Here is a 12,686-nt window from a genome sequence, read left to right as displayed (position 1 = left end):
TTACTGTTTCTGTTGACACATGACCTTTTATCTTGTTACATTTATTATGCCAGTGAACATAAAAGTTTTATTCTTAAACACATTACTTGATCAAATTAGTTTTGGAGTACTTCTACCTCATAAATCCATCCCTTCAAAGCAAAATACGTTAGTAAGGTATTTTGATGTACTTTAAGTCCTAAAACATATATTTGCCAAGAGTAAAGTCAGACAGGGATAGTCTCCCTTTGACATGGATTGATACCAGATCCTGTCCATAATACATCAGCTCATGCCTTGTCAGCATGCTTACTCAGAAGCCTTGCACATTCCTATCAGTTTTGTGCTCATGCTCGTGTTCAGGTTATTAACGAGTTTTCTCGGGGAAGTATATTCAATCTATTCTCTCACTGAATATCAAACCTAACCCAATTTTTATTATACAAAATAATTTTGCATCTCAGTTGTCTTTTTTATCACATGTAAGCAATGAAAAATCTCATTTCTAATGTTCATTAGTACTCCATCTCAGTTGTCTTTTTTATCACATCTAAGCAATGAAAAATCTCATTTCTAATGTTCATTAGTACTCCATCTCAGTTGTCTTTTTTATCACATGTAAGCAATGAAAAATCTCATTTCTGATGTTCATTAGTACTCCATCTCAGTTGTCTTTTTTATCACATGTAAGCAATGAAAAATCTCATTTCTAATGTTCATTAGTACTCCATCTCAGTTGTCTTTTTTATCACATGTAAGCAATGAAAAATCTCATTTCTAATGTTCATTAGTACTCCATCTCAGTTGTCTTTTTTATCACATGTAAGCAATGAAAAATCTCATTTCTAATGTTCATTAGTACTCCATCTCAGTTGTCTTTTTTATCACATGTAAGCAATGAAAAATCTCATTTCTAATGTTCATTAGTACTCCATCTCTGAGTCAGTACTTTGTTTGCAAGTCATTTCTAATGTTCATTAGTACTCCATCTCAGTTCTTTGTTTGCAAGTCATTTCTAATGTTCATTAGTACTCCATCTCAGTACTTTGTTTGCAAGTCATTTCTAATGTTCATTAGTACTCCATCTCAGTACTTTGTTTGCAAGTCATTTCTAATGTTCATTAGTACTCCATCTCAGTACTTTGTTTGCAAGTCATTTCTAATGTTCATTAGTAGTCCATCTCAGTACTTTGTTTGCAATCATTTCAAGCAAATGATTATTTTTTTTCAAAATTGAGATAAACTCAGTAATTCTCTCAATAATTTATTTCTTAGTGTCCAATTCACAGTGCTTAACTGATTTTACCTGACTGTATATGCCATTGTTATGTTCTCTTGAAATAAGATACAATGAAGAGGATTAGATTTGGTATTTCATGAAGTTTAAGGTGTCAGAGGATAATTGCCCGATCTACATTGGGCTGCCAGTCAGATCACAATAACTGTACTCTTTGCTTAGAGGACAACATCCATAGAATCATATTCATACACTTGAATAACATCCATAGGATCATATTCATACACTTGAATAACATCCATAGGATCATATTCATACACTTGAATAACATCCATATATAGGATCATATTCATACACTTGAATAACATCCATATATAGGATCATATTCATACACTTGAATAACATACATAGGATCATATTCATACACTTGAATAACATCCATATGATCATATTCATACACTTGAATAACATCCATATATAGGATCATATTCATACACTTGAATAACATCCATAGGATCATATTCATACACTTGAATAACATCCATAGGATCATATTCATACACTTGAATAACATCCATAGGATCATATTCATACACTTGAATAACATCCATAGGATCATATTCACGCACATGTGATGTATTGAGCACAAAGTCAGTTGGAGATTGAAGGCCATGACCTATTAGAAGGCCATGACCTATTAGTAATCAAACTCTAAGACTGCCATTACCACACTACTCCTAATATCGAATGTAGCTGGGGTGACAAATTGTTATGATGCAATACTTACCTTTTACTATTGCCAGATTCTCTCCTTCCTTTTACTTTGATGTCCCACTAAGGTAGGTTGTTCCCTCGAAAAAGAATGAAAGGAAAAAACATAAGGACAAAAATGGGAATGTTGCAAGGATGTTCCAATATTCTGGAATCTTCTGGTTCACCCTAAAGGGAAAATGAATTTTCATCATATGGTCTGTGTATTTTCATCTCAGAAGAGTACCAGCTATGCAATAGCAACAGTTAAGTATTGCAAAATTAAATTTAGTTTTACATTGCCAAAAACCTTCATCTTGCATTTGATTGGCTGATCTTGTTATACATCTTAGATGGGTTTAAAAATGATTGAGATAGTCACAGACAAATGAGGCAATCTTGCATTTGATAGACTGATCTTGTTACATGGTCTGGAAGCTATATTTCTTATCCTGTTTTGATCAAACTTAAAGTATGGACTTTTATAATCAAGTTTGATGATGTGTGAGATCCATGCATAATCTTACATTCGATCGGTTGATCTTGTTAGAGGCCAGATTTTTTGTCTAATTTTTATGAAACTTGGAACATATACTTTTATCATCAAGATCTCAGATGATTTCAATAATGATTGAGATCCACAAATACTAATGAAGTGATTCTGACTGGCTGAGCTTGCTACCACTCTGTATGTCTGATATGATTTTTATCAAACTTGGAATGTATTCTTTTTTATTCAGATCTTGGGCAGTTTTGATAATTCATGCCAAATAATGAGGTCATCCTGCATCAGAATTGCAGAATTTGTTATTTCAGGGTTGATATGTGTACTGTTCAGTGCCTCAGCATATTGTAGGATTTACATGCAAACTATTTCACAATCTCCATAAATTTCAGGGTTGACATGTGTACTATTCATTGCCTCAGCAGATTGTAGGATTTACATGCAAATTATTTCACAATGTCCATAAATTTCAGAGTTGACATGTGTACTATTCATTGCCTCTGCAGATTGTAGGATTTACATGCAAACTATTTCACAATCTACATAAATTTCAGGGTTGACCTGTGTACTATTCATTGCCTCAGCAAATTGTAGGATTTACATGCAAACTATTTCACAATCTCCATAAATTTCAGGGTCGAGATGTGTACTATTCAGTGTCTCTGCAGATTGTTGGGGGGCCTCGAGTGGCCGAGTAGTCTAAAGCGCTGTCCATCACGGATCACTGCCATCTCACCTCTGTCTGCATGGGTTCGAGTCTCGGGCTCTGCAAATGTGGATATGTGAGAAAGCTTGCCGGTAGCTTCTCGTGGGTCGGTGGTTCTTTCCGGGGTTTTCCCAGTTTCTTCCTCCACCATTAATACTGGACGCCATATATAGCCTATCTTGTGCTGAAAATGGCGTTAAACCCTATAGCAAGAACAACAACAGCAGATTGTAGGGTTTACATGCAAACTATTTCACAATCTCCATAAATTTCAGGGTTGGCATGTGTACTGTTGAGTGCCTCAGCAGATTGTAGGGTTTACATGCAAACTATTTCACAATCTCCATAAATTTCAGGATTGACATGTGTACTGTTCAGTGCCTTAGCAGATTGTAGGGTTTACATGCAAACTATTTCACAATCTCCATAAATTTCAGGGTTTAACCTACAAGTGCAGGGAAAATCTGCTCATCAGCAGGAGATCAACCATGAGATCTGCCATATCCCTGGATTCACTGTTCTGCAGTGGTGGATGCCACGCCATGTAGGTGTTATGGAGGTCTACTTCCTTCTTATGGCACTCCTGCTGGGCCAGCGTGTTCCCCAGGAGCTGGTTACAGAAACGCAGGTAGGAAGCTGCAGCACAATTTCATAGTGTTGGGCAATGATATATCACTCTGCAAGGGTGTCAATATACTTAAAGTATAAGGCTTGGTTGTTTAAAAGCACATTTTAATGCATCCATCAGCCATACATTTTAAATGAGTATATCATTTGCATGAACAATATGGAAAACACACCTAGAATAATATATCATTTGCATGAACAATATGGAAAACACACCTAGAATAACAGTTTAAAAAAAATGATTAGTATCACATGAATGCCATTTCCACTCAACCTTATAATGTTATATGTGGATTAGCCCAAAATCAAATCTGTTTGGATCTTGTTATTTTCAAACAGAAAATCATAATAAATTGATATTTACCTTTCTATTGAACATTTCATTTTTTATTTTAGCTGCTCTTTCGTGGCATATCCAGGTGTATTGTAATGAAAATTCTACATTTTGATGTGTGCTGTTATTTTAGAAAAGTGGAATCATAGAACTTTTAAGTGTACAAAATTAAATTAAAAAGGAGAAAGGCCATCAGATTTAAAGTGCCAAGAGGTATAAGTAAACTTGTACTTTAACAGTTGTAACATATATTTTTATTTAATTCTTCAGCTGGTAGAATTTAAATGGGAACTTTGTTATATCATACTCATAATTTAGTGTTGTATGTCATATAATATGCAGATTATAAATCAGTATGCAAACTACAGGCTGAAATATTACCTTAGTAGGGACCCTGGTTGGCCATGTGGTCTAAAGCACTCACCTTGACCGATAACTGCCATCTCACCTTTGTCTGGATGGGTTTGAATCTCAACCTCTTCCATTGTAGATATGTGAGAAAGCTTGCCAGCTTCATGTGAGTCAGTTCTTACCAGGGTTTTTACCAGGATCATCCTTCACCAGTTATAATGGCCCCCATGTATAGCCTATAATGTGCTGAAAAAAAGGGCTTTAAACCAACAACAGCATCCTCCCTTAGTACTGTGAATTAGATGATAATTGAGGCTGGTCTCAAATATCTCCATCTTCTCTACAAAGAAAAGTTGAGGTGGTTAGCAAAGAAGCTTATGCTAGTTCTGCTTTCAACTTAACACTGTTATAGTTTAAAGGATTTTAGTTCTGCTTGACATAGACCAAAATAGCTTATTGAATTAACTTTTGTCTGGTATCTGATGTTCATTTGCACAAGTTTGTTATTCCTATCCCTCCTAAACTAGAGGGAGGAGTAGGAAGTTTACACATTTATCTCAAGACATCCTTGGTTCTAAATAACATTACTACCCTTCAGAATTCCAATGTAGCAGGCATTTGCAGCCTACAATCTTGTTTTATCCAGTTACATTTAAATCATACAGGAACGTTTATAAAAAATGACTGAACACCCCACACCCCAGGAAGTTGCTCATGACTACAATGCGATTACCATCTTGGTCATCTTGAAAATCTTGTTACTAGATCATATTGATGTTAGTATTTAGATGACCGTGAATGAAAATGATTTCAGTCTGACATCCAATATGGTCAACATGGTGACCATCTTGAAAATATTGCTGCTTCTCCAGAACTAATGGTTACATTGACATGGAATTTAAATCAAATTATGTCATGTGGTATTTAAGTGGAAATTGTGCTGAACCTATCTCAAATATGGCTGGCATGATAGCCACCAAGAAAATCTGTTATTGCTTCCTGAATGGATGGTAAGATCAACATGGTCTTGCACCAAACTACTTCTTATGATGTCTAGTACGTCATAAGTGAAGAGGGTGCCAGTCTTGCATCCAATATGGCTGCTAGATGGTTTCAACACTCAGCAGTTAAAAAGGAGAAGTATTTTCTTGGATTCCTGGAAATTCTTTTTCGTCATTAGAGTGCCAATCCCTTTGAGGGTGTAAGCTTGGATTTTGGATTTATAACAGAACACTTTTCATGGTGATACAAATAAATGTTTAATGATGAAAGACTTGAATAAGAAAAGAATTATGATTAATGCATGTGTGTATAAGATCCAAATATAGAACAAATTGACATAATCCACATGAACCTAATAATGCAACATATAAAAATGCAAATAGATGACCTTATACAGTACAAGGACAAAGGTGAATGATTCACAGTAATTTCAAAACAGCGAAAAGAATGATGTGTTTTACTCAAATAGTAAAGATGAATTCACTCAGATAGTGACAAATGGGGTATTTTACTCAAATAGTAAAATGATGAAAACAATGGGACATATATCATACAAAATATATTTACAATCCCAAAACACTGGGTATTACGTACCCCAAAATTAGCCCATGGCTAAAAGATTACATGTATTGAGTTACACACTCCGTCACCAGCACACTTGGCTACCAGTCACACTGGTCAATCAGGCAGTCAGTATTCCAGGTAGTCACCAACCATCATTCAATTCCCTGGTCAATCAAGCAATCAGTTCCCACCAATTGGTCAGCAATGCCTGATCACCTGCTACTCGACCAGCAACACTGTTCACTCAGCTCTACAGCTGCTATGGTTCAGTGTTACAGCTGCTATTGTCAACTTCTATGGTTAGCTCTACAAACAAGAATATGAAATATTTACATTATGCTGCGAAAGCCAAAGCTGCATAGAAAATATACAGAAATAAACATGGTAGTACAATAGTTATTACTTATATACAACCAATTGATAAATAACTGACATACCTCTACAGCTGAAGATGTGCAAGTCCTTATGTAGACTGCTCACTGACGAGACGTTCCATAATGTGAAGATTTGGTCTTACGGTGAGGCATTTATACACTGATGATGCAGTCATACATTATCTGTGTACTGGAAGTATTCGGGTTTTCCTATCAAAAGCACTTCGCACGTGTGGCATAAGATGAACAGAATTCACTGTTTCGAAATGTTGTACAATATACATAAATCAACCTCAGGTATCGTTGTAGACAAAAAATGAATTCCGAGTGCATGTATTTAATAAATAAAGAGATTTTTACAATTCCGTGAAGGAGGGACCCTAGTTTAGGTAGCTTAGGCATAGGACCAAATAAGCTTATGGTATGGACTTTTGTCCATGGTGTTTTGTCTGTCTTATGTAAGCTTATGGTATTGGCTTTTGTCCATGGTGTGTTGTCTGTCTTATGTAAGCTTATAGTATGGACTTTTCTCCATGGTGTGTTGTCTGTCTTATGTAAGCTTATGTATAGATTTTTTATGGTATGTTGTCTATCTTATGTAAACTTATGGTTTGGACTTTTGTCCATGGTTTGTTGTCTTTCAGTAATCATCCATAGTCTATTTACAGTTGCTGTTATCAACTTCAAAAATAACTGCTCCACAGAATTTAACCACATTTAAGAGAAAGATATCTTGGTATGAAACTATTTTAGATTGGTTCAAATGATTCAATTCTTCTGTTAAACATGGATGCAGTTTCTAAAGCTTGAAAACTGTTCAGGATTTTCAAGAACCAATAAATAGAACTAAATTTTTAATGAAAATGTCCTGGCATGAAGATTTTTTTTCTTCAGATTTATTTAAAATGAGCCAACTAGCCATTAATAATTCCTTAACAACCACTTGACAGAATTTGGCAAAATTTGACTAGAAACATCCTGGCATATTGCTCTTTCATGATTGTTTAGATGATGATGATCCCCCAGATATGGCTGCCATTACATAAGATACAAAGACCTTTAATTGAATTTAACAACTTCTGTTTTATGACCAAGTTTGAAAAAGAAAACATTACTGTGCATAATGACCAAATTTGACAGAAAGCATTCTTGCAAGAAACATTTTCAAATTTGTTTAATGATAGTGCCATTACTAAGATTTTAAAAATCTCTCATACGCCTTTGCAAGAATTGCTCAATAGAATTTGACCATATTTGACAGAAAACATACTGGCATAAAGGGGTTGGAAGTTTGTACAAAAGATGCAATGAATCCATCTGACGTGGCCAAATTTGATCAAGTCAGAAAGTGTCTAGCTTGAAGGGTTTTCATATTCTTAGAAATAATGCCCAAGCACCATCATATATGGTCACCATGACTACAAATAGAGCAACATTTACAAAACTTGAGGTCAAAAAATGAATTTGACCAATACTGACAGAAATCACCCTGTCATTGAGGCCTTTCAATATTTAATTAATTATGTTAATGTGCCACTAAATATAGATGAACGTATTAAAAGCCAGAAAAATCTTTAAAGTTTTCATAATGCATGAAATCAACAACATTGGAAGAGATTTCTACACAAAGCATCCTAAGCATCCAGGTGTTTTGGTGAACTGCTTTTGACAGTTGGGTACATATTATCCAGGTGATTTGGTGAACTGCTTTTGACAGTTGGGTAGATATCATCCAGGTGTTTTGGTGAACTGCTTTTGACAGTTGGGTAGATATCATCCAGGTGTTTTGGTGAACTGCTTTTGACAGTTGAGTAGATATCAACCAGGTGAGCAATCTCGGGTCCAGTTTGTTCCTCAGATACAGTACATAAATATAATACAGGAGGGAGTACACCTGCTATCCAGCCAAGTTATTATCATGTTGCTGCTTCCCATACCTAAGGGGATGCAGATGGCTTCTGTGGGGTAAGTGCAAGTACCTCCCTCCATCTCCTACCTATTCTCATAAAGTGTTAAGATCAGTTAGAAACTAAGAAACAGAAAATGATTTGTTCTAGTAAAGTAAGTTTCTCCATTAATAAATACTTCATTATACACATAGTCTTCCAGACTCTGTTCAGTTACATCTGTCCAGAGTGTGCATTTGAATTCACTAGTTACTGAAGTATTCATGCAGTTTGGTGCCAATCCGTGTATCAATTGGAGATCAATCTATCTAACTGCTGCCTATGTAGCCAGATACAATTTTAGCTTTGTGGCTAAAAAGTTTTAGCCTGGGAGGTCTGGATTTGCAAAGTAGTATTTCTCCAAAGATATTATGATTGAGTAAGCATTATCTAAGAAACATATTTTACTGGAACAAAATTGGTTTTTGTTGTTTAGGAAAATGATAGATACATTTGAAGCATGTTACACTATCTGTCAATTAAGTGTCTTGTATATCTGATTTATAGCTGAACCTGGATGCTGTTTGGACTGTGATATTTGGGGCTCCCTCCAGTAAACCAGCCTCCATCATTGCCAAGGAAACCAGTATAGACCTGTGTCCTGAGGCAGCTCTAGTTATTCTGGCTATGGTCAAACACATACTGAATCAGGTATAACTGAGATTGCCAGGGCTGTACAGGTCTCTTGCAGTTTTAAGTGATTGTGTGTACTTTACCATGGAGACAGAGAGAGAGAGGTCAAACACATACTGAATCAGGTGTATCTGAGATTGCCTGGGCTGTACAGGTCTCTTGCAGTTTTAAGTGGTTGTGTGGACTTTACTATGGAGACAGAGAGAGAGAGAGAGTTATTCTGATGACAGGTTTTACGGTTCTGTACCTCCCAAGTTTATACATACATTTCATGCTACTAATTTTTTTTATCTGTGAATCATCATACTTTTATTGTTTGCTGTTTTAAAAACTAATTGATTTTTTGTTGCCTTCTGTTACTGTCTTCACAAAGTCAATCAGCTGACAAATAGAAGAATAGACTTAATCTTGTCCAGGGCTTCATTCTTGTCTTCAATGGTGAAAGCTTTATGTCTCCATGTCCCATTATCCATTGTAAATGTCCACCACTTAACACTTTCATGCCTGTTCACTGTTCAGTTGATTTGTGTCTAATGACATCCCTGAGCCACACACATGTTGGCAGCTTTTGGATTTTTGTGTTTAATAAATGGTTGCACTATAGTTTGAACAAGTTTTGGTTCTGCAATTGACTTTGATGATTATCAGTATACTTAATTGATTTATAGATTCAGTTGACAATCTTTTATCAACCACTGCATTGTTTTGTGTTTGCTTAAAGAACAAATGTATGTTGAATATTGTTTGAGCAATCATTATGTACAGGATACATTGAATACAAAGAAGACTTGATGGCTTTAAGATTTATGAGCTGACATCTTTCAACAACATGCTTAAGATCAAAGTTCTCAAAGGACCAGCTATTGCTTCAGATACTTGTATTTTCAATGTTTATTTTAAAACAAAACTTCAAGAAATTAAAAAATTTCAGGAAGTACACCATTTTTGTTTTATATTTAGATTGATATGCGATCTCTTCCCCAAAGTGATGCAAATTCGTTTTTTTTGCATTATTTTTCTCTTTTTTTTCATGTACAAGAAAAATATGTTTTATGAAATTTCAGGAGCCATACCACGATTACCTTATATTTGAATTTATATGTGATAGCATCCCCAAAATGATAATAAAGTAGATGCAAATTATGTTTTATTATTTTAAGAAGAAAACAAATATTTTTTTATGTACAAGAGAAATACATGTATATAAAATTTTGGGAGCCATGCCATGACTGTGATATATAATGGAGTGTGCTATAGCAGGGTCACATGGTATATAGTTAAATAAAATATTGACCTCTCACCAAGCTGATAGAATCCCAAATATAGTATGCAGCATGCTTTCTAGCAATTTAATAGTTCACAAATAATTAACATGCAGAATAAGAACTGAGAGTTTACTCAACTATGAGGTGTTTTATCAGACCTTGATCTGGTTCCGGTTGCTTCCTATAATTGTCCAGTATGTTTCCAGCTCTGTCACAAATCAGTGTTCATCATTTGAACAGTTTTGGTGATCTCATCTTGGATACGTGAAGTTGAGAGTTCAAACGTCTGCCGAGTCATTCCAAAGACATAAAAATTTTACTAGCATCTGACTCGCTTATCACTCAGCATTCAGGGGTTAGTGTTAGGACTGGTCGGCCTGGTGTCAGGATAATGTGAATGGGTGGGACATGATGCTACATATCTGCGGCATGATGCCTCAGTGCTAGATATCACTATAAACGGCCATACTGCAGACATCATACCAATATGACTCCAATTGTTAAAGCTATGGTGAAATTCCAAAAACACACATACTGATCTTGTCCATGAAGGAAGGATACAGACCAAAAAAATTAACTGAATTTGCTTGTATATCTACTAACTTTTCAGTTTGGATCTTCATACTAACCATGATTTGCTATTACTAAACAGATTCTGAGCTGTCTTAGCTCGGTAGAGTGTTACACTTGTAATCCATGGATTGAAGGTTTATTACCCACCCAGGCCAGCCAGGGTCAACTGCCTCTGTGTATCCTTGGAAAAGGCACTTGGCTCCCATTTCCTCAGCTTGATAATGCCAATATTGTGTACAAAGTTACCATGAGACCAACAAAAACAGAAGAAACTAAACAGATTCTTTTCTTTATTGTTACCACACTGAATAGGTCAAATCAGTACAGATATAGATAAGGTATGAAGGACAAAATCCCTCAGGACAAAATCCCCTCAAGACAAAATCCCCTCAGGACAAAATCATCACAGCAAAATGAAAGCTAGGACGAAGTTCTCTCCCATAGTTTAAGTTGTTAAATTTTTAAAACTGAAAACAAACATACAGACCTGTTTTGAAATATGATGGGGGTGAGGACTGAAGAAATGTGTCAATATCATCAAGATACCTCATATTTAATTTGATTATGGAATTTCATGTTTATCCAGTTGAGTTATGGCACAGTTTACTAGTACTTCCCAAAATATTACAATAATGATCAATTAGAGTAATACTTATGAAAGGGAGGTGAAAAAGCATATGTGTGTAATTAGTTATTTGGTTAAAATGATCATTTGGCATTTGAATCTCTCTTTCTGTTAAGATCAAACATAATAACCAAAAGACTACATGTGTACTAAAGGGAAGCAGACACAAAACATCAAATGTCCCAAGCTGAAACATAAAGATGTATATTTTTGAAGGTTTAAAAAGTTTAAGAAGGGCTAAAGTTAGACAGGGTGTGTGGATTATGTCCTATTATTGCTGGGGGGATTTTGTCAGGACCCACTAGATATGATATGCATGAGTAACATTAACTTTTGATTTGTATTCAGATTCTGTATTATTTTAGTCTTTTTCTTAACAGATGAGAAGTAACAGAAATTTTGTTCTGATTGCAGGACACTGTATGGTATTTCTAATCCTTTATCATCAAAATCTTTAACAGTGTTTATGTATTGTAGGACTCGGACCGTGAGAGTTGCACCCTGGAGCAACCGGTAACACTGATTCAATTCTTGCTTTTCCTGTACCACAACCAATCCGACTTTGTGCTTCTGGCCACCCAGCATGATTTCATCGCAGCACTTGCTGCTACACTGTTTCCATACTACACAGCTGACACAGATGGAGATGTCACCACCCCAGATGAAGAGTTCAAGGTCAGTGTGAACTAACTGTGGATATGCAGGGTAATGGTATCACAAAATTCTTGTACTATACATACTGCCTTTCCTGATGAAAGTTTACCATCACAGATGAGTACTGTATGGTCAGAATTAGCACTAAGTACTTATACATGCATATTTAGAGAAAGGGTCAGAATTAGCACTAAGTACTATACGTGCATATTTAGGGTAAGGGTCAGAATTAGCCCTAAGTACTATACATGCATATTTAGGGTAAGGGCCAGAATTAGCACTAAGTACTATACATGCATATTTAGAGAAAGGGTCAGGATTAGCACTATGTACTATACATGCATGTTTAGGGTAAAGATCAGAATTAGCACTAATTACTATACTTACATATTTAGGGTAGGGGTCAGAATTAGCACTAAGTACTATACATGCATGTTTAGGGTAAGGGTCAGGATTAGCACTAGGTACTATACATGCATATTTAGAGTAACGGTCAGAATTAGCACTGAGTACTATACATGCATGTTTAGGGTAAGGGTCAGGATTAGCACTAGGTACTAT

General features: G+C 35.5%; 1 protein-coding gene across 3 annotated transcripts in view; it reads left to right on the top strand.

Annotated features, from left to right (window-relative positions):
* LOC149806226 (WD repeat and FYVE domain-containing protein 3-like) overlaps positions 1 to 12,686 on the top strand; it is a 413,256-nt gene that overhangs the window by 203,575 nt on the left and 196,995 nt on the right. For all 3 annotated transcript variants that reach the window (XM_089951178.1, XM_089951177.1, XM_089951179.1), the window contains 3 exons: positions 3,615 to 3,805; positions 8,883 to 9,026; positions 11,949 to 12,146. In XM_089951178.1, the coding sequence (XP_089807304.1) occupies positions 3,615 to 3,805; positions 8,883 to 9,026; positions 11,949 to 12,146 (533 nt within the window). The remainder of the gene's footprint in view (positions 1 to 3,614; positions 3,806 to 8,882; positions 9,027 to 11,948; positions 12,147 to 12,686) is intronic.

Source organism: Sinohyriopsis cumingii, chromosome 2 (genome assembly GCF_028554795.1).
Source record: "Sinohyriopsis cumingii isolate HCF-2022 chromosome 2, ASM2855479v2, whole genome shotgun sequence".
NCBI classification, from domain to species: Eukaryota; Metazoa; Mollusca; class Bivalvia; order Unionida; family Unionidae; genus Sinohyriopsis; species Sinohyriopsis cumingii.
Note: the sequence above shows the minus strand (reverse complement) of the source record. Positions and strands in the feature narration are given on the sequence as shown.